This window comes from Bombina bombina, chromosome 4 (assembly GCF_027579735.1).
Source record: "Bombina bombina isolate aBomBom1 chromosome 4, aBomBom1.pri, whole genome shotgun sequence".
In the NCBI taxonomy this organism is placed as follows: domain Eukaryota; kingdom Metazoa; phylum Chordata; class Amphibia; order Anura; family Bombinatoridae; genus Bombina; species Bombina bombina.
In genome coordinates, this window is record NC_069502.1 from 966571182 (window position 1) to 966596294 (window position 25113).

A 25113-nucleotide genomic window follows, 5' to 3' on the forward strand; every position below is an offset into this window, starting at 1 on the left:
ACAGCCAAACTCTCTCACCAACCTGGTAGGAAGGCGCGGGCAGACGCCTACAATCAGCCTGGAACTTTTGGAGCTGCATAGAACGATGAAGGCAATCCCGAATCTGCACCCACGTGGAACGGAGTTGCCGGAGATGCTCCTCCAAAGCCGGAATACCCTGAGACATGAATGAATTGGGCAACAAGGATGGTTGAAACCCATAATTCGCCATGAACGGGGATAACTTGGAGGAAGCATTAATAGCAATATTACGAGCAAACTCTGCCCAAGGTAACAGTTCAGACCAATTATTGTGGTGATCTGAGACATAGCAACAGAGGAACTGTTCCAGAGCTTGATTAGACCGTTCCGCAGCCCCATTGGATTGAGGGTGATATGCCGAGGAGAAGGAAAGCTGGATCCCCATTTGAGCACAAAAGGAACGTCAAAATCTGGAGACAAACTGGCTACCCCGGTCCGACACTATCTCCTTAGGTAACTCATGTAAACGGAAGACCTCCCAGGCAAAAATTGAAGCAAGCTCCTGAGCGGTAGGCAACTTCATCATGGGAATGCAATGTGACATTTTAGAAAAACGGTCAACCATCATAAGGATAACAGTATTGCCACTGGAAACAGGGAGCTCGACAATGAAGTCCATGGAAAGATGTGTCCAAGGACGCTCACCATTAGCAATAGGTTGAAGAAGACCCACAGGAAGACGTCGAGGAGTCTTATTCTGTGCACAAACTGAGCAGGAGGCCACATACGCAGCAACATCAGAACGAAGACCTGGCCACCAGAACTGTCGAGTGACAGACCAAATAATTTGGTTCTTGCCTGGGTGACCTGCGGCTTTAGGATAGTGGTAAGTGTGCAAAAGTTTAGTTCGAAGATTCTCAGGAACAAAACACTTACCACTAGGTTTCTCAGGAGGTGCATTGGTTTGTGCAGCCAGGATCTCCTCCCCCAAGGGAGAAGTCAAATTAGTACGTATGGTAGGTAAAATATGGTCAGGAGGTATAACAGGAGTAGGTACAGACTCCTCTTTGGACAGAGGCGAAAATTGTAGAGAGAGGGCATCAGCCCTAACATTCTTACTACCAGGCAGGTAGAAGACCACATAATTAAACCGAGACAAAAATAGTGCCCATCTGGCCTGTCGGGGCGACAAACGTTTTGCTTCAGATAGATAAGTTAAATTCTTGTGGTCAGTAAGAATGAGCACTGGCACGCTAGTACCCTCGAGAAGATGCCTCCATTCCTTGAGTGCCAAAATTATGGCCAGTAATTCCCTGTCGCAAATTTCATAATTGCACTCCGCTGAAGACAATTTCTTAGAGAAGAAACCACACGGATGCAAGGAACCGTCAGGCGTAGGACGTTGAGACAAGAGGGCACCTACTCCAGTCTCAGACGCATCGACCTCAAGAACGAAAGGCAGGACAGGGTTAGGATGAGCCAGAACTGGAGCTGCAGCAAAGGCAGTCTTAAGACTATCAAAGGCCTTAATGGCACTAGGTGACCAATGGAGTGGATCATTCTCTTTATGGGTCATGTCTGTGATAGGTTTGACCAAGGAAGAAAAGTTTTTAATAAACTTTCTATAGTAATAGGTGAACCCCAAAAAACGTTGAATAGACCGAAGACCAACTGGGACGAGGCCACTGCAGAACTGCAGATAACTTGTCAGGATCCATGGAGAACCCTGCAACCGAGATAATATAACCTAGAAAGGTTACTTGAGTCTGATGGAACTCACATTTCTCGAGTTTACAAAACAGGCCGTTCTCACGAAGTCTCTGAAGAACCCGTGTAACATCAGAACGATGAGCTTCAAGAGTGGGTGAGTGTATGAGGATGTCGTCTAAGTACACCACAACACACTGTCGCAACATATCTCGTAGGACATCATTAATAAATTCCAGGAAAACAGCAGGAGTATTACATAGGCCAAAGGGCATTACAAGATACTCATAATGCCCGCTACTGGTGTTGAACGCTGTTTTCCATTCGTGGCCCTCCTTGATCCTAACGAGATTGTACGCTCCTCTCAAATCAAGTTTAGTAAAGACCGTAGCTCCCTTGAGGCGGTCAAAGAGTTCCGTAATGAGCGGAATAGGGTAAGCATTCTTAATGGTAAGACGATTAAGACCCCTATAATCGATGCATGGTCTTAACTTGACACCTTTTTTCTTCACAAAGAAGAAGCCAGCCCCTGCAGGAGAGCAGGATTTGCGGATGATCGTCCGCGACAGAGCATCGGCAACATACTCCTCCATAGCACAATTCTCTGCAACAGACAGAGGGTAAACCCGGCCCCGAGGAGGAATGGCTCCGGGTTGCAGGTCTATGGCACAATCGTAAGACCGGTAAGGAGGCAACGTACTGGCACGCACCTTGTCAAAAACGTCTAGGAACTCTCGGTACTCCTCTGGCAATTGAGATACCGAAGAAGTGCACAAGACTTTAACTGGTTTCCGAAGACAAGTGGAAATACATTGCAGGGACCACGACAAAATTTCGGACCTGCGCCAGTCGAGACTGGGATTGTGCTTTTGGAGCCAAGGATAACCCAGAACAACCGCAAAAATGCAGAGAGTTTATCACCTGGAACTGGAGGGTTTCAAAATGGAGAGCCCCAACAGCCATGGACAACGGAGCAGTTTCGTGAGTAATGAGTGCGGGCTGAAAGGGCCTGCCATCAATGGCCTCAATAGCAAGCGGAACGGACCGAGGCAAAACAGGAATGGAGTGCTTTGATACAAAAGCACTGTCAATGAAATAGCCCGCAGCACTGGAGTCAACAAGAGCCTGGGTGACTATGGAGGAGTCCACCCAGGAAAGGACAACCGTGACCAAAGTTTTCTCCTTAAGCGGTTCCGGAGACGAGGATAAACCACCCAAGGCCTCCCCCCGACAGGACCTTAGGTGTGAGCGTTTCCCGGCCATGTAGGACAAGACTTCAAAAGGTGGCCCTGTAACCCACAATAGAGGCAGAGCCCCTCCCTCCTCCTAAAGGCCCTCTCCGCCATGGAGAGACACGTGAATCCCAACTGCATCGGCTCAGCAGTACCTGGTGACTCAGGACCAGGAGGCATGGGAGGAGAGGGAGGCATGGGTGGGAACGAACACGTAGGAGACAACGGAACAGGAGGCTTCCGCAAGCGCTCCTTGAAAGAGGGCCTCTCTCTGAGTCTGATGTCAATTAGGTTAAAAAAAGACACCAATGCCTCAAGATCCTCTGGTAAATCTCTGGCAGCAACTTCGTCTTTAATCGCATCAGAGAGCCCATGAAAGAAGGCGGCAACAAGGGCTTCATTGATCCAACCAACCTCTGCGGCAAGCGTACGGAAATCAATAGCATACTGAGCAACAGATCTTGTACCATGCTGAATGGACATGAGTCGTTTAGCAGCAGAGGAGGAGCGAGCCGGAACATCAAATACCCTTCGAAAGGAGGCCACAAATTAAGGGTAATTTGAAATCACAGGTTTATTAGTCTCCCACAAGAAATTAGTCCAGGCAAGAGCAGTGTCAGAGAGTAACAAGATGAGAAATCCCACCTTAGCTCTGTCAGAGGGAAACGCCTGAGGTAACATCTCAAAGTAAATGCCCACCTGGTTCAAAAACCCTCTGCACTGAATAGGATCGCCTCCATATCGCTGAGGTAGAGGTGCAGAACCGGACATGCTCCTGGTAGGACTAGGTGCAGCAGCGGAAACAGGAGCAGCCATAACTTGTGGGACACTTTGGTCCAAATGTGCAGTGCGAGTCAGCAGGGTTTGCAGGGCTAGTGCAAATTGATCCAAGCGGTGATCCTGTTCATCCATCCTGGAAATGATGGCAGGTAAAGGTGGATTATTAGCACCATCAGGATTCATGGCCTTTGCATAATGTCAGGGTGCCAGGAATCAGACTGAGACGAGAAGTGCAAAAATGATCAAACCTTTATTAATAACAAAAAATAATAAAAAGTCCACAAGTCAAATAACAAGCCAGGAGTCAAAACCAGAGCTGGTAGTAAGACGAGCCGAGTCAGGAGCCAAAGCGAATAGTCAGACGAGCCAGAATCAGGAACAAGGAAAACAGCAGAGTCAGGAACAAGCCAGGGATCAGGAACCAGGAAGGACGTCAGACAGCCAGGTAATACACAGGAACTCTCACAAACAGGTCTGAGACAACGCAAAGGCAAAGCATACTGAACAGAGGCCCTTTAAATAATAAGTGATGACATCACAATTCTGAGACTGCATCCTGTCTCACACAGATGATGCACACCAGTCTGGCCATAAAAGGAAGTGCAGGAAATGAGCAGCATCCCCCACAATGCACCATAGTCAGGAAGAGAGGTGAGTAAAATGGCTGCCAGCAGCACATGGCAAACAAAACAGGGAAAAAACCCTGACACCAGGAGGGACGTCAGACAGCCAGGTAATACACAGGAGCTCTCACAAACAGGTCTGAGACAACGCAAGGGCAAAGCATACTGAACAGAGGCCCTTTAAATAATAAGTGATGACATCACAATTCTGAGACTGCATCCTGTCTCACACTGATGATGAACACCAGTCTGGCCATAAAAGGAATTGCAGGAAATGAGCAGTAACACACAGTATGCACCAGAGTCAGCAAGAGAGGTGAGTAAAATGGCTGACAGCAGCACATGGCAAACAAAGAAGGGAAAAAACCCTGACAGAAAGAAAGGAGTCCTGTCGTCCCAATAGAGTGCCAGGACAAACCACATACTTCCCAGTCGAAGGGGTCCTCCACATCTGAGATAGATGACAAGGGACCAGCTACGCGCTTCAAGGAGAGGACCATAACTTCTCAGAAAAACTGTCTCTTCAGCTAAGACTAAGAGACATCTCTCAACCCGATGCAGAGAACAAAGATTTGAGGAAGTAAAAAGAGACCTTGTTCCAGCAGATCCCTGCAACAAGGACAAACTTCATGGAGGCCAAACCACGAAATCAGGAACCATGATTTATGCGGCCTTAACGGAGCAGTCAGAATCACTGACGCCTACCCCTGCTAGATTCAAGCCCTCAAGTCAAGAATGATATGGCAGAAAAAGGGAAAAAGGCAATGAACCTCCAAGGCACTGCTAATGTATGCATTAGCTTTTCCAGAAGATCCTGAACCACGACCTATAATGGGTAAACTGGAATAAAGACGGACGTCCAAAGATTCTCCTTTGGCATCCCCTTCTAGTTGCAATTCAGATAACAAAAAGATATCTCTAGATAAAATCCCTCCCAAAGAGGGACGCTGACGGCGAGCCTCAGTGGGCCTCTACCCACCACCAAACTCAAAATGCTACCCCCCAACGCTAGGGAGACTCTCTATCTCAGAAGAAGATCCAAGCCAGCAAAAGTAAGACCGACTAGATCCCTACACTGAGACGGACCCAGTAGACTAGACCCTTAGAGCAGAAAGGATTTGCCTGAAGATCCAACATATCAATGGGAGGAAAAACCTCCGGAGATCCTGGCCCCTTTAGGCACGCCCTCACTAACCTGACGGGCTGCAACCGAAGTCCAAACTGCCCCTGGAGATAAGAAAAATGTCCCACAGGATAGGGAGGCCTTGACAAAGACATGAGAGAACTATTCTCTCAACCAGTAGTCCATGAAAATCTGCAAAGACAGATTTGAAACATCTCCAATGCACTGCCTCAACCTACACCGAACCTCGGATGGGATGAGGCCTGGCAAAGGGATGAAATCCAAAACAGACCCCAAGACAAGTCATCACCCCCCCAACACTGAGCTAGCGATGGACTAAAGCAGGTCTAAAAGGCCCGACCTGAAGGGGCTAACCTAAAGGTAAAGTCTACCTGGCTAGGAAGGCTAAATTAATATCCAGTGATCCAACCTGCCGTCTCCACCAGAGAAAACTCTGGCCTAGATCCATCTCTGAGGATCGGAGAAGACAGAAAAAGTCCCAAAAGTCTTCTATCAGACGATACTACGGTAAATCAACCAGCATCATTAAGCCACGGGAACTATCTGTTACTGTAATCAAGTCACTGTCCAATAAACCCCAGATCCCAAACAGAAAACTAAGGATCAGAAACGAGATTACAGGGAGAGACGTTCTAAAGGAACCGGATAATACCCCCAGAAGAAGAAAAACAGTGATCCTGTATTGCTTCCAAACCAAACCTGGAAGAGAGAACTTATATTCTCCCCAAAAAGGAGACAAATTAAGCTCTGCTTGAGTACCCTAGAATCCAAATAGGAGGGGAGACCCCTCCCTATACTGGACCCTGAAACAAACAGTGTAATGAAAATATTCTCACACTGCAAAAGGTACTCCAAAAGACACCTGAAAAAAAAACTCTCTCCAAAAGAAGAAAAACTGCCCAAAAAGGCAGGACGTGTAGCCTAGCTTCGGTCTCTAGGCCCCCTGGAACCGATATGATCCAGAATCAAACGCCCATTCAAGATAGAACCTTAAACAGGTCCTTTCTGTCATCAAGGTTAGATGGCCCTGCTCAGTCTGAGCTGGAATAGCTAGAACCAACTCCTTCTCTCGAGAAGAAGGAAAGAGTAAACGAACCGACATATCTATCAGTGCAACTCGAGGACTAAACCGAAAATTCTTAAATTCCAGGTTCTGCTAGAAGACTGCAAACAATCCATGACTTAAAACTGACTTGAAAATGTCGAGGGAACCATCACCTCGAACTCAATAGAGATGCTTCCATAGGAAGCCTCCAGAATATTGACAACCAAAGTCGTCAGCTTCTACCATCCAATATGAAGAAACGTCCTCCTAATAAGAGTTTCTACAACAACCAAGAGCTCTTAAACAAAAACTATCCTAACCAGATAAAAAAGAAAATAGGCAAGCGCACAAAAAGGGATAGCCAAGAAGGAATGTGCAAAAAACAGATCCTGCCTGTCCTACAACACAAACTCTTTTCCTTTAGAAAAAAAAAAATTGTTAATAAAACAAAATGCCGAAAGCACAGAAAATAAAAATTAATACAAAATAAGAATGAAAATAAAACAAAAAGACTAAACATAAAATACTGAAAAAATAAAGGCAAAATAAACTATAATATAAACATGATTTCTCAGAGAGTGAGCAATAATACTATAAACTCCTGTATAAAAGGGGTTACATTGTATTCCTGATTTAAACACCTAGGAAAGAGAGCATCAATTGAGCTTCACATAATAAAAGATCCTTGTGTTTATTAACACTATTACCTATTTATGTTACTAATTACTTACGGCCCAGACTGCTGGTCTATATCTGCTCCCTTCTGTACAAGGACCGGTATTACACTGTGATGTCCGTTTAGCACTGCCACCATGAGCACAGGCCGGTCTTCATTGTTGCTACAGTTAGGATCAGCTCCCTGTAGACAAAAGAGTTATTTTTACTAGATAAACCACTGCAATAAGAAAAAACTAAATTTATGCTTACCTGATAAATTTCTTTCTCTTATGGTGTATCCAGTCCACGGGTTCATCCATTACTTGTGGGATATTCTCCTTCCCAACAGGAAGTTGCAAGAGGACACCCACAGCAGAGCTGTCTATATAGCTCCTCCCCTAACCCCCACCTCCAGTCATTCGACCGAAGACAAGTAAGAAAAAGGAGAAACTATAGGGTGCAGTGGTGACTGTAGTTTTAAAAAATAAAAACACCTGCCTTAAAGTGACAGGACGGGCCATGGACTGGATACACCACAAGAGAAAGAAATTTATCAGGTAAGCATAAATTTTGTTTTCTCTTGTAAGGTGTATCCAGTCCACGGGTTCATCCATTACTTGTGGGATACCAATACCAAAGCTTTAGGATATGGATGAAGGGAGGGACAAGGCAGGTACTTAAATGGAAGGCACCACTGCCTGTAAGACCTTTCTCCCAAAAATAGCCTCCGAGGAAGCAAAAGTATCAAATTTGTAGAATTTAGAAAAAGTATGAAGCGAAAACCAAGTCGCCGCCTTACAAATCTGTTCAACAGAGGCCTCATGTTTAAAAGCCCATGTGGAAGCTACCGCTCTAGTAGAATGAGCTGTAATTCTTTCAGGAGGCTGCTGGCCAGCAGTCTCATAAGCTAAACGGATTATGCTTCTTAGTCAATAAGAAAGAGAAGTTGCCGAAGCCTTTTGGCCTCTCCTCTTTCCAGAGTAGACAACAAACAATGCAGATGTTTGACGAAAAAAACTTTAACGCACGAACCACGTCAAGATTGTGTAACAGACGTTCCTTCTTTGAAGAAGGATTAGGACACAGTGACGGAACAACAATTTCCTGATTGATATTCCTATTAGATACTACCTTAGGAAGAAACCCAGGTTTGGTACGCAAAACTACCTTATCTGCATGGAAGATCAGATAAGGAGAATCACACTGCAAGGCAGATAACTCTGAAACTCTTCGAGCCGAAGAGATAGCTACTAAAAACAGAACTTTCCAAGATAAAAGCTTGATATCTATGGAATGCAAGGGTTCAAACGGAACCCCTTGAAGAACCTTAAGAACTAAATTTAAACTCCATGGCGGAGCAACAGGTTTAAACACAGGCCTGATTCTAACCAAAGCCTGACAAAACGCCTGAACGTCTGGAACATCAGCCAGGCGCTTGTGCAAAAGAATAGACAAAGCAGAAATCTGTCCCTTTAAGGAACTAGCCAAAAATCCCTTTTCCAATCCTTCTTGGAGAAAAGATAGTATCCTGGGAATCCTGACCTTACTCCATGAGTAACCCTTGGATTCACACCAATGAAGATATTTACACCATATCTTATGATAGATTTTCCTGGTGACAGGCTTTTGAGCCTGAATCAAGGTATCAATGACCGACTCGGAGAAACCACGTTTTGATAAAATCAAGCGTTCAATCTCCAAGCAGTCAGACGCAGAGAAACTAGATTTGGATGTTTGAATGGACCTTGGAGTAGAAGGTCCTGCCTCAGCGGCAGAGTCCATGGTGGGAAGGATGACATGTCCACCAGATCTGCATACCAAGTCCTGCGTGGCCATGCATGTGCTATCAAAATCACTGAAGCTCTCTCCTGCTTGATCTTGGCAATCAGACGAGGGAGGGGAGGAAACGGTGGAAACACATAAGCCAGGCTGAAGGACCAGGGCACTGCTAGAGCATCTATCAGCGTTGCCTGGGGATCCCTTGACCTGGACCCGTAACGAGGAAGCTTGGCGTTCTGACGAGACGCCATCAGATCCAGTTCTGGTTTGCCCCATAATTGAATCAGCTAGGCAAATACCTCCGGATGGAGCTCCCACTCCCCCGGATGAAAAGTCTGCCGACTTAGAAAGTCCGCCTCCCAGTTCTCTACTCCTGGGATATGGATAGCAGATAGATGGCAAGAGTGAACCTCTACCCTTAGAATTATCTTGGAAACTTCCATCATTGCCAGGGGACTCCTTGTTCCCCCCTGATGGTTGATATAGGCTACAGTCGTGATATTGTCCGACTGAAATCTGATTAATCTGACCGCAGCTAGCTGAGGCCAAGCCTGAAGAGCATTGAATATTGCTCTGAGTTCCAGAATGTTTATCGGAAGGAGGGCTTCCTCCTGAGTCCACAAACCCTGAGCCTTCAGTGAGTTCCAGACTGCACCCCAGCCCAGAAGGCTGGCATCTGTCGTCACTATAGTTGTCACTATAGTCCACTCTGGCCTGCGGAAACTCATTCCCCTGGACAGGTGGACCCGAGATAACCACCAGAGAAGAGAATCCCTGGTCTTTTGATCCAGATTTAAAAGAGGAGACAAATCTGTGTAGTCCCCATTCCACTGATTGAGCATGCAAAGTTGCAGTGGTCTGAGATGTAGGCGGGCAAACAGAACTATGTCCATTGCCGCTACCATTAGGCCGATCATTTCCATACACTGAGCCACTGACGGCCGAGAAGTGGAAAGAAGAACACGGCAGGAAGTTAGAAGCTTTGATATCCTGAAATCCGTCAGAAAAATCTTCATTTCTACTGAATCTATCAGAGTTCCTAGGAAAGAAACTCTTGTGAAGGGAGAAAGAGAACTCTTTTCTCTGTTCACTTTCCACCCGTGAGACCTCAGAAAGGCCAGAACAATGTCCGTATGGGACTTGGCGATTTGAAAAGTCGACGCCTGAATCAGAATGTCGTCTAGGTAAGGAGCCACCGCTATGCCCCGCGGCCTTAGGACCGCCAGAAGGGACCCTAGAACCTTCGTAAAGATTCTGGGCGCCGTGGCTAACCCGAAGGGAAGAGCCACAAACTGGTAATGCCTGTCTAAGAAGGCGAACCTTAGGAACTGATGATGCTCTCTGTGAATCGGAATGTGGAGATAAGCATCCTTTAAGTCCACGGTAGTCATATATTGACCCTCCTAGATCATAGGGAGGATGGGTCGGATCGTCTCCATTTTGAAGGATGGGACCCTGAGAAATTTGTTTAGGATCTTGAGATCGAAAATTGATCTGAAAGTTCCCTCTTTTTTGGGAACTATAAACAGGTTTGAATAGAAACCCTGTCCCTGTTCCTCTCTTGGAACTGGGTGGATTACTCCCATAACCAGTAGGTCTTGAACGCAACGTAAGAATGCCTCTCTCTTTATCTGGTTTGCAGATAATTGTGAGAGATGAAATCTCCCCTTTGGAGATGATCCTTTGAATTCCAGAAGATAACCCTGGGAAACAATCTCTAGTGCCCAGGGATCCTGGACGTCTCTTGCCCAAGTCTGGGCGAAGAGAGAAAGTCTGCCCCCTACTAGATCCGGTCCCGGATCAGGGGCTACCCCTTCATGCTGTCATAGAGGCAGCCGCAGGCTTCTTGGCCTGCTTCCCTTTGTTTCAAGTCTGGTTAGGTCTCCAGACTGGTTTGGACTGGGCGAAATTTCCCTCTTGTTTTGCATTAGAGGAAGCCGAAGCTGCGCCACCCTTGAAGTTTCGAAAGGAACGAAAATTATTCTGTTTGGTCCTTAATTTATTGGACCTATCTTGAGGAAGGGCGTGACCTTTTCCTCCGGTAATGTCAGAGATGATCTCCTTCAGGCCGGGCCCGAATAGGGTCTGTCCTTTGAAGGGGATGTTAAGAAGCTTAGACTTTGAAATAACGTCTGCTGACCAGGACTTAAGCCATAGCGCCCTACGCGCCAGAATGGCAAAACCTGAATTCTTAGCCGTTAGCTTGGTTAAATGAAAAACGGCATCAGAAATAAAGAAATTAGCTAACTTAAGAGCTTTAATCCTGTCTAAGATATCATCTAACGGGGTCTCCACCTGTAGAGCCTCCTCAAGAGACTCGAACCAAAAAGCCGCTGCAGCAGTAACTGGAGCAATGCATGCAAGAGGCTGGAGAATAAAACCTTGATGTATAAAAAATTTCTTAAGGAGACCCTCCAATTTTTTATCCATAGGATCTAGGAAAGCACAACTGTCCTCGACGGGGATAGTTGTACGCTTAGCTAGGGTAGAGACTGCTCCCTCCACCTTAGGGACCGTATGCCATGAGTCCCGTATGGCGGCATCTATGGGAAACATCTTTTTAAACGCAGGAGGGGGAGAGAACGGCACACCTGGTCTATCCCATTCCTTAGTAATAATTTCCGAAAACCTCTTAGGGACTGGAAAAACATCAGTGTAAACAGGCACTGCAAAGTATTTGTCCATCTTACACAATTTCTCTGGAACTACAATGGGGTCACAGTCATCCAGAGTCGCTAAAACCTCCCTAAGCAATAAGCGGAGGTGTTCAAGCTTAAATTTAAACGCTGTCATTTCAGAATCAGACTGAAGCAACGCCTTCCCTGAATCTGAAATGTCACCCACAGATAGAAGCTCTCCTGCCTCAGCTTCTGAGCATTGTGAGGGTATATCGGACACAGGTATTAAAGCGTCAGAAAACTCTGCATTAGTTCTAGCCCCAGAGCTGTCTCGCTTTCCCTGTAACCCTGGCAGTTTGGACAATACCTCTGAGAGGGTAGCATTCATAAGTGCCGCCATGTCCTGTAAGGTAAAAGAATTAGACGCACTAGATGTACCTGGCGTCATTTGAGCGGGAGTTATAGGTTCTGACACATGGGAGAGCTAGATGGCATAATCTCCCTTTTTTTAGTCAGAGAATCCTCTGGAGATAAATCTTTAAGCGCCATAATATGGTCTTTATAGTTTATAGAAATTTCAGTACATTTGGTACACATTCTAAGAGGGGGTTCCACAATGGCTTCCAAACATATTGAACAAGGAGTTTCCTCTATGTCAGACATGTTTAACAGACTAGTAATGAGACAAGCAAGCTTGGAAAACACTTTAATAAAGGTGAAACAGCAATTAAACAAAAACGTTACTGTGCCTTTAAGAGAAAAAAACTAGCACTTAAACTGCAAAACAGTGTAAAAATATAGTAAAGTCTCCGAAATTTTTACAGTGTGTGTAAGGGACTAAAGCAACATTGCACCCACTTGCAAATGGATGATTAACCCCTTAGCCCTCAAACCGCATTTAAAAACGTCAACCACCTGTAAAAAACAGTTGAGCACCTTGCCACAGCTCTGCTGAGGCTCCTACCTGCCCTCAAATACGATTTGGTGAAGGAATAAACCCTTTATAATGGTCCTCAGATGCCAAAGGACTCCTCTAGGGAAGCTGGATATCTCAGTCTGAATTAAAACTGCGCAGCAATAGCGCTAAAATAGGCCCCTCCCACCATGTACTTGATGTCAGAGGGGCCTTAAGAAAATACTCCTAGGAGTATCTGACTAGCCATGTGGAAAACTAGGCCCCAAATAAAGATTTATCTCCCTCAGAGAAAAAACGTTCTATTTATGAAAACATGCAAACTTTTTGACACTAAATAATATTAACATGAGTATTACCCTGTTTTGTAAGCATGATCCCAGTCGTTGTTAAATCACTGCATCAGGCTTACCTCAAATACACAAGGCTCTGTCAGCATTTTCTAGAACTTATTCATCTCTCTAGAAATAAAAATACTGAACATACCTCAAAGCAGGTAATTTGCAGACCGTTCCCCCAACTGAAGTTTTCCCATACTCTTCAGTTATGTGTGAGAACAGCAATGGACCTTAGTTACAAACCGCTAAGATCATCAACCTCCAGGCAAAATTCTTCATCTAATTTCTGCCTGAGAGTAAAACAGTACAACGCCGGTACCGTTTAAAAATAACGAACTCTTGAAGATTGAAGATAACACTACACTAAGTCACCACTATATCTCTTGATACTTCCCTTGTCGAGAGTTGCAAGAGAATGACTGGAGGTGGGGGTTAGGGGAGGAGCTATATAGACAGCTCTGCTGTGGGTGTCCTCTTGCAACTTCCTGTTGGGAAGGAGAATATCCCACAAGTAATGGATGAACCCGTGGACTGGATACACCTTACAAGAGAAATAGATATTACAGTAGCAATATGGATAGTGCAGGTACACAATGAATATTTAAATGTGTTATTTAGCAATTTATAATGAACAAATATATCAGCTTTATAGGCAGCTCTAGTACGTGGAATTCAGAAATATCAAACACTTAAAATTCTATTTCAGTTTAATCATTTTATTTTCACTTTTTGTTTAAATGTAATGAACAAACTTATAAATGATGTGTTTTACCTCGTCTAAGAGCTCTTGTACAACTGATATTTTTCCATTTCCTTTTGGCCCAACTTCTTTAAGGAGTTTTCTATCTTCAGGCTGCAACACATAATAAAATAAATGCAATAAAGATAAATCTAACGCACAGTGAAAATGTCAATTGATGTAAGATACAAGTGCCCAACTTTTTCACATGAAACGCTGCTTTGAATTTCTTTTCACTTAAAGGGACATTATACAGTGGATTTTTCTTTGCATATATGTTTTGTAGATGATCCATTTATATAGCCTATACAATATTTAGTTTTTTAAATGTATAATTTTGCTTATTTTTAAATAACATTGCTCTGATTTTTAGACTCCTAACCAAGCCCCAAAGTTTTCTAAGTATACTGATGTCTACCTACTCCAGCTTGCTCCTGTTTGTGTAGAGTCTTTTCATATGCAGAGGAAGGGGGATCTGATTTTGCTATACAACCACTTTCAGTGGGTGTTCCAGCTAACCTTTTTAACAGAGCTAAACTGGGAGCTTCTAAGTAAGTTTTTAAACTGTTTTATACTGGATTTTTAGATCAGTATCTGTGCATCTTATTCTTTACAGTAATGTCTATTACATGCAGTTATACGGAAATTGGTGTATACTGTCCCTCCTCAATTGAAGGTCCAAATTTTGAAAATTATAATTATATTCCAACACTAATGGGTCATTACCAAAGCAACTTTAAATGTTGCAGAACAGGTAGACACTTTTTAATTTTAGAGCTTCACGTCCTATTTTATGTTGTAGATCATAATTGTAAAAAAATATATATAAATGTCTATTTGTGTACCTTATCATATTCCTTCCTTCACTCTTTATCACAGGGTACATATTTTCCTATTGTGACTGGAGTACACTGAGGAAAACAAAATGTGAAACTGTGCAAATCATTACTACTGTTTAAATTGAATTTACATATAGACTTCCTAGGAGGAGACCCCAGTGAAAAAACATAATTTATGCTTACCTGATAAATTTATTTCTCTTGTAGTGTATCCAGTCCACGGATCATCCATTACTTGTGGGATATTCTCCTTCCCAACAGGAAGTTGCAAGAGGATCACCCACAGCAGAGGTGCTATATAGCTCCTCCCCTCACTGCCATATCCAGTCATTCGACCGAAACAAGACAAGAAAGGAGAAACCATAGGGTGCAGTGGTGACTGTAGTTTAATTAAAATTTAGACCTGCCTTAAAAGGAAAGGGCGGGCCGTGGACTGGATACACTACAAGAGAAATAAATTTATCAGGTAAGCATAAATTATGTTTTCTCTTGTTAAGTATATCCAGTCCACGGATCATCCATTACTTGTGGGATACCAATACCAAATCTAAAGTACACGGATGATGGGAGGGACAAGGCAGGAACTTAAACGGAAGGAACCACTGCCTGTAGAACCTTTCTCCCAAAAACAGCCTCCGAAGAAGCAAAAGTGTCAAATTTGTAAAATTTTTAAAAGGTGTGAAGCGAAGACCAAGTCACAGCCTTGCAAATCTGTTCAACAGAGGCCTCATTTTTAAAGGCCCAGGTGGAAGCCACAGCTCTAGTAGAATGAGCTGTAATCCTTTCAGGGGGCTGCTGTCCAGCAGTCTCATAGGCTAAGCGTATTATGCTCCGAAGCCAAAAGGAGAGAGAGGTTGCCAAAGCTTTTTGACCTCTCCTCTGTCCAGAGTAAACGACAAACAGGGCCGATGTTTGACGAAAATCTTTAGTAGCCTGTAAGTAAAACTTCAAGGCACGGACTACGTCCAGATTATGCAAAAGACGTTCCTTCTTTGAAGAAGGATTAGGACACAATGATGGAACAACAATCTCTTGATTGATATTCCTGTTAGAAACCCCCTTAGGTAAAAAACCCAGGTTTGGTACGCAGAACTACCTTGTCTGAATGAAAAATCAGATAAGGAGAATCACAATGTAAGGCAGATAACTCAGAGACTCTTCGAGCCGAGGAAATAGCCATCAAAAACAGAACTTTCCAAGATAAAAGTTTAATATCAATGGAATGAAGGGGTTTAAACAGAACTCCCTGAAGAACATTAAGAACCAAGTTTAAGCTCCACGGGGGAGCAACAGTTTTAAACACAGGCTTAATCCTAACCAAAGCCTGACAAAATGCCTGGACGTCTGGAACTTCTGCCAGACGCTTGTGCAAAAGAATAGACAGAGCAGAGATCTGTCCTTTTAAAGAACTAGCTGATAATCCTTTGTCCAAACCCTCTTGGAGGAAGGACAATATCCTAGGAATCCTAACCCTACTCCATGAGTAATTCTTGGATTCACACCAATAAAGATATTTACGCCATATCTTATGGTAGATTTTCCTGGTGACAGGCTTCCGAGCCTGTATTAAGGTATCAATGACTGACTCGGAGAAGCCACGCCTTGATAGAATCAAGCGTTCAATCTCCATGCAGTCAGTCTCAGAGAAATTAGATTTGGATGATTGAAAGGACCTTGTATTAGAAGGTCCTGCCTCAGAGGCAGAGTCCATGGTGGAAGAGATGACATGTCCACTAGGTCTGCATACCAGGTCCTGCGTGGCCACGCAGGCGCTATCAGAATCACCGATGCTCTCTCCTGTTTGATTTTGGCAATCAATCGAGGGAGCAGAGGAAACGGTGGAAACACATAGGCCAGGTTGAAGAACCAAGGAGCTGCTAGAGCATCTATCAGCGTTGCTCCCGGGTCCCTGGACCTGGATCTGTAACAAGGAAGCTTGGCGTTCTGGCGAGACGCCATGAGATCCAGTTCTGGTTTGCCCCAACGATGGACCAGTTGAGCAAACACCTCCGGATGGAGTTCCCACTCCCCCGGATGAAAAGTCTGACGACTTAGAAAATCCGCCTCCCAGTTCACTACGCCTGGGATGTGGATCGCTGACATGTGGCAAGAGTGAGACTCTGCCCAGCGAATTATCTTTGAGACTTCTAACATCGCTAGGGAACTCCTGGTTCCCCCTTGATGGTTGATGTAAGCCACAGTCGTGATGTTGTCCGACTGAAATCTGATGAACCTCAGTGTTGCTAACTGAGGCCAAGCTAGAAGAGCCTTGAATATTGCTCTTAACTCCAGAATATTTATTGGGAGGAGTTTCTCCTCCTGAGTCCACGATCCCTGAGCCTTCAGGGAGTTCCAGACTGCGCCCCAACCTAGAAGGCTGGCATCTGTTGTTACAATCGTCCAATCTGGCCTGCGAAAGGTCATACCCTTGGACAGATGGACCCGAGAAAGCCACCAGAGAAGAGAATCTCTGGTCTCTTGATCCAGATTTAGTAGAGGGGACAAATCTGAGTAATCCCCATTCCACTGACTTAGCATGCATAATTGCAGCGGTCTGAGATGCACTATGTCCATTGCCACTACCATTAAGCCGATTACTTCCATGCACTGAGTTACTGACGGGCGTGGAATGGAATGAAGGACACGGCAAGCATTTAGAAGTTTTGATAACCTGGACTCCGTCAGGTAAAGTTTAATCTCTACAGAATCTATAAGAGTCCCTAGGAAGGAGACTCTTGTGAGTGGTGATAGAGAACTCTTTTCCACTTTCACTTTCCACCCATGCGACCTCAGAAATGCCAGAACTATCTCTGTATGAGACTTGGCAATTTGAAAGCTTGACGCCTGTATCAGGATGTCGTCTAGATACGGAGCCACCGATATGCCTCGCGGTCTTAGAACCGCCAGAAGTGAGCCCAGAACCTTTGTAAAAATTCTCGGGGGCAGTGGCCAACCCGAAGGGAAGAGCTACAAATTGGTAATGCCTGTCTAGAAAGGCAAACCTTAGGAACCGATGATGATCTTTGTGAATCGGTATGTGAAGGTAGGCATCCTTTAAGTCCACTGTGGTCATGTACTGACCCTCTTGGATCATGGGTAGGATGGTCCGAATAGTTTCCATTTTGAATTATGGAACTCTGAGGAATTTGTTTAAGATCTTTAGATCCAAGATTGGTCTGAAGGTTCCCTCTTTCTTGGGAACCACAAACAGATTTGAATAAAATCCCTGTCCTTGTTCCGTCCGCGGAACTGGATGGATCACTCCCATTACTAGGAGGTCTTGCACACAGCTTAGGAATGCCTCTTTCTTTATCTGGTTTGCTGATAACCTTGAAAGATGAAATCTCCCTTGTGGAGGAGAAGCTTTGAAGTCCAGAAGATATCCCTGAGATATGATCTCCAACGCCCAGGGATCCTGAACATCTCTTGCCCACGCCTGGGCGAAGAGAGAAAGTCTGCCCCCCACTAGATCCGTTTCCGGATAGGGGGCCGTTCCTTCATGCTGTCTTGGGGGGCAGCAGCAGGCTTTCTGGCCTGCTTGCCCTTGTTCCAGGACTGGTTAGGTTTCCAGGCCTGTCTGGAATGAGCAACAGTTCCCTCTTGTTTTGAAGCGGAGGAAGTTGATGCTGCTCCTGCCTTGAAATTTCGAAAGGCACGAAAATTAGACTGTTTGGCCTTTGATTTGGCCCTGTCCTGAGGAAGGGTATGACCCTTGCCTCCAGTAATGTCAGCAATAATTTCCGTCAAGCCAGGCCCGAATAAGGTCTGCCCCTTGAAAGGAATGTTGAGTAATTTAGACTTTGAAGTCACGTCAGCTGACCAGGATTTAAGCCATAGCGCCCTACGCGCCTGGATGGCGAATCCGGAATTCTTAGCCGTTAGTTTAGTCAAAATGAACAATGGCATCAGAAACAAATGAGTTAGCTAGCTTAAGCGTTCTAAGCTTGTCAATAATTTCATTCAATGGAGCTGTCTGGATGGCCTCTTCCAGGGCCTCAAACCAGAATGCCGCCGCAGCAGTGACAGGCGCAATGCATGCAAGGGGCTGTAAAATAAAACCTTGTTGAATAAACATTTTCTTAAGGTAACCCTCCAATTTTTTATCCATTGGATCTGAAAAAGCACAACTGTCCTCAACCGGGATAGTGGTACGCTTTGCTAAAGTAGAAACTGCTCCCTCCACCTTAGGGACCGTCTGCCATAAGTCCAGTGTAGTGGCGTCTATTGGAAACATTTTTCTAAATATAGGAGGTGGGGAAAAGGGCACACCGGGTCTATCCCACTCCTTGCTAATAATTTCTGTAAGCCTTTTAGGTATAGGAAAAACATCAGTACACACCGGCACCGCATAGTATCTATCCAGCCTACACAATTTCTCTGGAATTGCAACTGTGTTACAGTCATTCAGAGCAGCTAATACCTCCCCAAGCAATACACGGAGGTTCTCAAGCTTAAATTTAAAATTAGAAATCTCTGAATCAGGTTTCCCCGAGTCAGAGATGTCACCCACAGACTGAAGCTCTCCGTCCTCATGTTCTGCATACTGTGACGCAGTATCAGACATGGCTCTAACAGCATTTGCGCGCTCTGTATCTCTAACCCCAGAGCTATCGCGCTTGCCTCTTAATTCAGGCAATCTAGATAATACCTCTGACAGGGTATTATTCATGATTGCAGCCATGTCCTGCAAGGTAATCGCTATGGGCGTCCCTGATGTAATTGGCGCCATATTAGCGTGCGTCCCCTGAGCGGGAGGCGAAGGGTCTGACACGTGGGGAGAGTTAGTCGGCATAACTTCCCCCTCAACAGAACCCTCTGGTGATAATTCTTTTATAGATAAAGACTGATCTTTACTGTTTAAGGTGAAATCAATACATTTAGTACACATTCTCCTATGGGGCTCCACCATGGCTTTCAAACATAATGAGCAAGTAGGTTCCTCTGTGTCAGACATGTTTAAACAGACTAGCAATGAGACTAGCAAGCTTGGAAAACACTTTAAAACAAGTTTACAAGCAATATAAAAAACGTTACTGCGCCTTTAACAAACACAAATTTTCCCAAATTTTGAAATAACAGTGAAAAAATGCAGTTACACTAACGAAATTTTTACAGTGTATGTAATAAGTTAGCAGAGCATTGCACCCACCTGCAAATGGATGATTAACCCCTTAATACCAAAAACGGAATAACAAATGACAAAAACGTTTTTTAAACAGTCACAACAACTGCCACAGCTCTACTGTGGCTTTTTACCTCCCTCAATACGACTTTTGAAGCCTTTTGAGCCCTTCAGAGAAGTCCTGGATCATGCAGGAAGAAGCTGGATGTCTGTGTCTGTAATTTTTGCTTTGCAAAAAAAATGCCAAAATAGGCCCCTCCCACTCATATTACAACAGTGGGAAGCCTCAGGGAACTGTTTCTAGGCAAAATTCAAGCCAGCCATGTGGAAAAAAACTAGGCCCCAATAAGTTTTATCACCAAACATATGTAAAAAACGATTAAACATGCCAGCAAAGTTTTAAAATACACTTTTATAAGAGTATGTATCTCTATTAATAAGCCTGATACCAGTCGCTATCACTGCATTTAAGGCTTTACTTACATTACTTCGGTATCAGCAGCATTTTCTAGCAAATTCCATCCCTAGAAAAATATTTTAGCTGCACATACCTTATTACAGGAAAACCTGCACGCTATTCCCCCTCTGAAGTTACCTCACTCCACAGAATATGTGAGAACAGCAAAGGATCTTAGTTACTTCTGCTAAGATCATAGAAAACACAGGCAGATTCTTCTTCTAAATACTGCCTGAGATAAACAGTACACTCCGGGTACCATTTAAAAATAACAAACTTTTGATTGAAGAAATAAACTAAGTATAAAACACCACAGTCCTCTTACGACCTCCATCTTAGTTGAGAGTTGCAAGAGAATGACTGGATATGGCAGTGAGGGGAGGAGCTATATAGCAGCTCTGCTGTGGGTGATCCTCTTGCAACTTCCTGTTGGGAAGGAGAATATCCCACAAGTAATGGATGATCCGTGGACTGGATACACTTAACAAGAGAAATAATTAGATGCTGAAGTGCCTGGAAGACAATGCAAATGTACCCACAAGCCCATATAAATAATGCTTCAACTTTATAAGGGTATTCTGGGTAGTGGCACACAAATAAGAAAATGTCATGCATTAATTTTTGCTGCCACTCACTTTAACAAAAACCTTTACTCATGTATACAGAATATAAAAAGTACTGTTCCTCACCAGTTTAGCTACTTTATAAAAAAAAATCTGTCTCTCTAATTAACGTCCCAATGTAGTATGTTGAAATAAATCTTCAAATTGGTTTGAACTGACCTCTGAGCAAGGAAGCCAGAGTCCTTTGAAAACAACACTAGGGATACTCTTGCATCACTGGGCCCATTTTGAGGTCTTAAAGGGACATAAAAGCCATTTTTATTCTTTCATGATTTAGAAAGCATAAACACTTTTAAACGACTTTACATTTTACAATCAACAGCTAACCTTCAGTAGCACATTGGTGTTCCTTAGCCAGGTATGCTTTTTAACAAATGATACCAAGAAACAAAGCAAAATAGATAATACAATTAAATTGTAAAGTTGTTTAAAATTGCATGCTTTACCTGAATCAACACTTTTGAAATTTTAAAAGCTTTCAAAGATTGTGTTAGCACGAGAAACACTAAAGTTTCACAGGGTGCATGCAGACATGGCTTAGCAGTAAGGCACAGGTTGTAAGCAGACATGGCTTAGCAGTAAGGCACAGGTTGTAAGCAGACATGGCTTAGCAGTAAGGCATAGGGTGTAAGCAGACATGGCTTAGCAGTAAGGCATAGGGTGTAAGCAGACATAGCTTAGCAGTAAGGCATAGGGTGTAAGCAGACATGGCTTAGCAGTAAGGCATAGGGTGTAATCAGACATGACTTAACAGTAAGGCACAGGGTGTAAGCGGACATGGCTTAGAAGTAAGGCACAGAGTGTAAACAGACATGACTTAACAGTAAGGCATAGGGTGTAAGCAGACATGGCTTAGAAGTAAGGCACAGAGTGTAAACAGACATGACTTAACAGTAAGGCATAGGGTGTAAGCGGACATGGCTTAGAAGTAAGGCACAGAGTGTAAACAGACATGACTTAACAGTAAGGCATAGGGTGTAAGCAGACATGGCTTAGCAGTAAGGCACAGGGTGTAAACATACATGACTTAACAGTAAGGCATAGGGTGTAAGCAGACATGGCTTAGCAGTAAGGCACAGGGTGTAAACAGACATGACTTAACAGTAAGGCATAGGGTGTAAGCAGACATGGCTTAGCAGTAAGGCACATGGTGTATGCAGACATGGATTAGCAGTAAGGCATAGGGTGTAAGCAGACATGGCTTAGCAGTAAGGCACAGGGTGTAAACAGACATGACTTAACAGTAAGGCATAGGGTGTAAGCAGACATGGCTTAGCAGTAAGGCGCAGGGTGTAGCAGACATGGATTAGCAGTAAGGCATAGGGTGTAAGCAGACATGGCTTAGCAGTAAGCCACAGGGTGTAAGCAGACATGGCTTAGCAGTAAGGCATATGGTGTAAGCAGACATGGCTTAGCAGTAAAGCACATGGTGTATGCAGACATGGCTTAGCAGTAAGGCACAGGGTGTAAGTAGGCATGGCTTACCAGTAATGGCACAGGGTGTAAGTAGGGATAGCTTAGCAGTAATGGCACAGGGTGTAAGTAGGCATGGCTTACCAGTAATGGCACAGGGTGTAAGTAGGCATGGCTTAGCAGTAGCAGCACAGGGTGTAAGTAAGCATGGCTTAGTAGTAATGGCTAAGTATGCATTGATTAGCATTAAGGCACAGGGTGTAGTAGATATGGCTTAGCAGTAAAGCACATGGTGTATGCAGATATGGCTTAGCAGTAAAGCACATGGTGTATGCAGACATGGCTTAGCAGTAAAGCACATAGTGTATGCAGACATGGATTAGCAGGATTAGCAGTAACGGGACAGGGTGTAAGAAAACATGGCTAAGCAGCTGGACTGGGACCATAAATAGGCCAAGGCATTTAAAAGCAGAGAAGACCACATCAGTTAGACCTCTGAAAACTATGTAGACATAATAGTCCAAATCTCTCGTCCTGTAGCACCAATGCTTAACAGCCAGACAGAAAATGTACTTTCTGCTTTACAAACAAGCAGACAGTAACGACTTTCCTTTTGTTACCCATGTTAAGAGATGGTGGGGCTTCTATATAGCAGCAATAAGAGCCCGGCCCACTAGGCATTGGCCCTGTATTCCCTATGGCCTGCTGAGCAATAAAAGGCTTAGATGTTGGATTGCCTAAGGTGGGTTTTATCATTTCAGGAGAGTTTGGACAGTGTGGAAGAGGTTTTGAATGGTCTGTGGACAGATTTCTACAGAAAGACAAACTGGAACAATGATAGTTGCTCCAGATTGTCTGTAGGATATGGGGAAAAGTAGGATTATGTAAGATGGGGGACACTTGAGATCTCTAAATACCACGTTACCAAAAGTAAATACCAATGTTTGGCTTTATCCTTTGATGTGCTATTATGTGTTATTATATTATGTGTTATTATATTATGTGTTATTTTTATTATGTGTTATTATATTATGTATTATATTATGTGTTATTATATTATGTGTTATTATATTATGTATTATATTATGTGTTATTATATTATGTGTTATTTTTATTATGTGTTATTATATTATGTGTTATTATATTATGTATTATATTATGCATTATATTATGTGTTATTATATTACAGGGAGTGCAGAATTATTAGGCAAATTAGTATTTTGACCACATCATCCTCTTTATGCATGTTGTCTTACTCCAAGCTGTATAGGCTCGAAAGCCTACTACCAATTAAGCATATTAGGTGATGTGCATCTCTGTAATGAGAAGGGGTGTGGTCTAATGACATCAACACCCTATATGAGGTGTGCATAATTATTAGGCAACTTCCTTTCCTTTGGCAAAATGGGTCAAAAGAAGGACTTGACAGGCTCAGAAAAGTAAAAAATAGTGAGATATCTTGCAGAGGGATGCAGCACTCTTAAAATTGCAAAGCTTCTGAAGCGTGATCATCGAACAATCAAGCGTTTCATTCAAAATAGTCAACAGGGTCGCAAGAAGCGTGTGGAAAAACCAAGGCGCAAAATAACTGCCCATGAACTGAGAAAAGTCAAGCGTGCAGCTGCCAAGATGCCACTTGCCACCAGTTTGGCCATATTTCAGAGCTGCAACATCACTGGAGTACCCAAAAGCACAAGGTGTGCAATACTCAGAGACATGGCCAAGGTAAGAAAGGCTGAAATACGACCACCACTGAACAAGACACACAAGCTGAAACGTCAAGACTGGGCCAAGAAATATCTCAAGACTGATTTTTCTAAGGTTTTATGGACTGATGAAATGAGAGTGAGTCTTGATGGGCCAGATGGAGAGCTCCAGTCCGACTCAGACGCCAGCAAGGTGGAGGTGGAGTACTGGTTTGGGCTGGTATCATCAAAGATGAGCTTGTGGGGCCTTTTCGGGTTGAGGATGGAGTCAAGCTCAACTCCCAGTCCTACTGCCAGTTTCTGGAAGACACCTTCTTCAAGCAGTGGTACAGGAAGAAGTCTGCATCCTTCAAGAAAAACATGATTTTCATGCAGGACAATGCTCCATCACATGCGTCCAAGTACTCCACAGTGTGGCTGGCAAGAAAGGGTATAAAAGAAGAAAATCTAATGACATGGCCTCCTTGTTCACCTGATCTGAACCCCATTGAGAACCTGTGGTCCATCATCAAATGTGAGATTTACAAGGAGGGAAAACAGTACACCTCTCTGAACAGTGTCTGGGAGGCTGTGGTTGCTGCTGCACACAATGTTGATGGTGAACAGATCAAAACACTGACAGAATCCATGGATGGCAGGCTTTTGAGTGTCCTTGCAAAGAAAGGTGGCTATATTGGTCACTGATTTGTTTTTGTTTTGTTTTTGAATGTCAGAAATGTATATTTGTGAATGTTGAGATGTTACATTATTTTTCACTGGTAAAAATAAATAATTGAAATGGGTATATATTTGTTTTTTGTTAAGTTGCCTAATAATTATGCACAGTAATAGTCACCTGCACACACAAATATCCCCTTAAAATAGCTAAAAACTAAAAACAAACTAAAAACTACTTCCAAAATATTCAGCTTTGATATTAATGAGTTTTTTGGGTTCATTGAGAACATGGTTGTTGTTCAATAATAAAATTAATCCTCAAAAATACAACTTGCCTAATAATTCTGCACTCCCTGTATGTGTTATTATATTATGTGTTATTATATTATGTGTTATTATATTATGTGTTATTATGCTGCAGTCTTCCAAATTGGTTCAGGTGTACTACGCAACAAAGCTAGATGCCGATTGGCTCCTTGCACGCACACAGTATGATCTGGGCTGTGAAAAACAGCCTGGGTCTCTGGTTTTATAGACCATTTTATAACTGTCCCTAATTGGCCTTATCAGAGGAGACTACAAGGTTTTAAACCTAGGATTATAACATAGCAGCGTCTATGAATTTACAGTGATTATTATGTCTACAGGGCATATGAATAGACCGGTCCAGTCGCCAATGGCGACCTAAATTACTTGCAGGCAAGTAAAATTTTTAAGTTACCAGCCCGAGCGGCGACCTGACATTTTAAGTGGGATAAAA

General features: G+C 43.6%; 1 protein-coding gene across 1 annotated transcript in view; it reads right to left on the bottom strand.

The window, feature by feature from the left end:
- Window positions 1–25113, bottom strand: part of DZANK1 (double zinc ribbon and ankyrin repeat domains 1) — a 230236-nt gene that overhangs the window by 40498 nt on the left and 164625 nt on the right. The window contains exons 13-14 of the mRNA XM_053711996.1: window positions 13570–13650; window positions 7224–7351 (exon numbers count right to left, since the gene is read on the bottom strand). Coding sequence (XP_053567971.1) covers window positions 7224–7351; window positions 13570–13650 — 209 coding nt within the window. The remainder of the gene's footprint in view (window positions 1–7223; window positions 7352–13569; window positions 13651–25113) is intronic.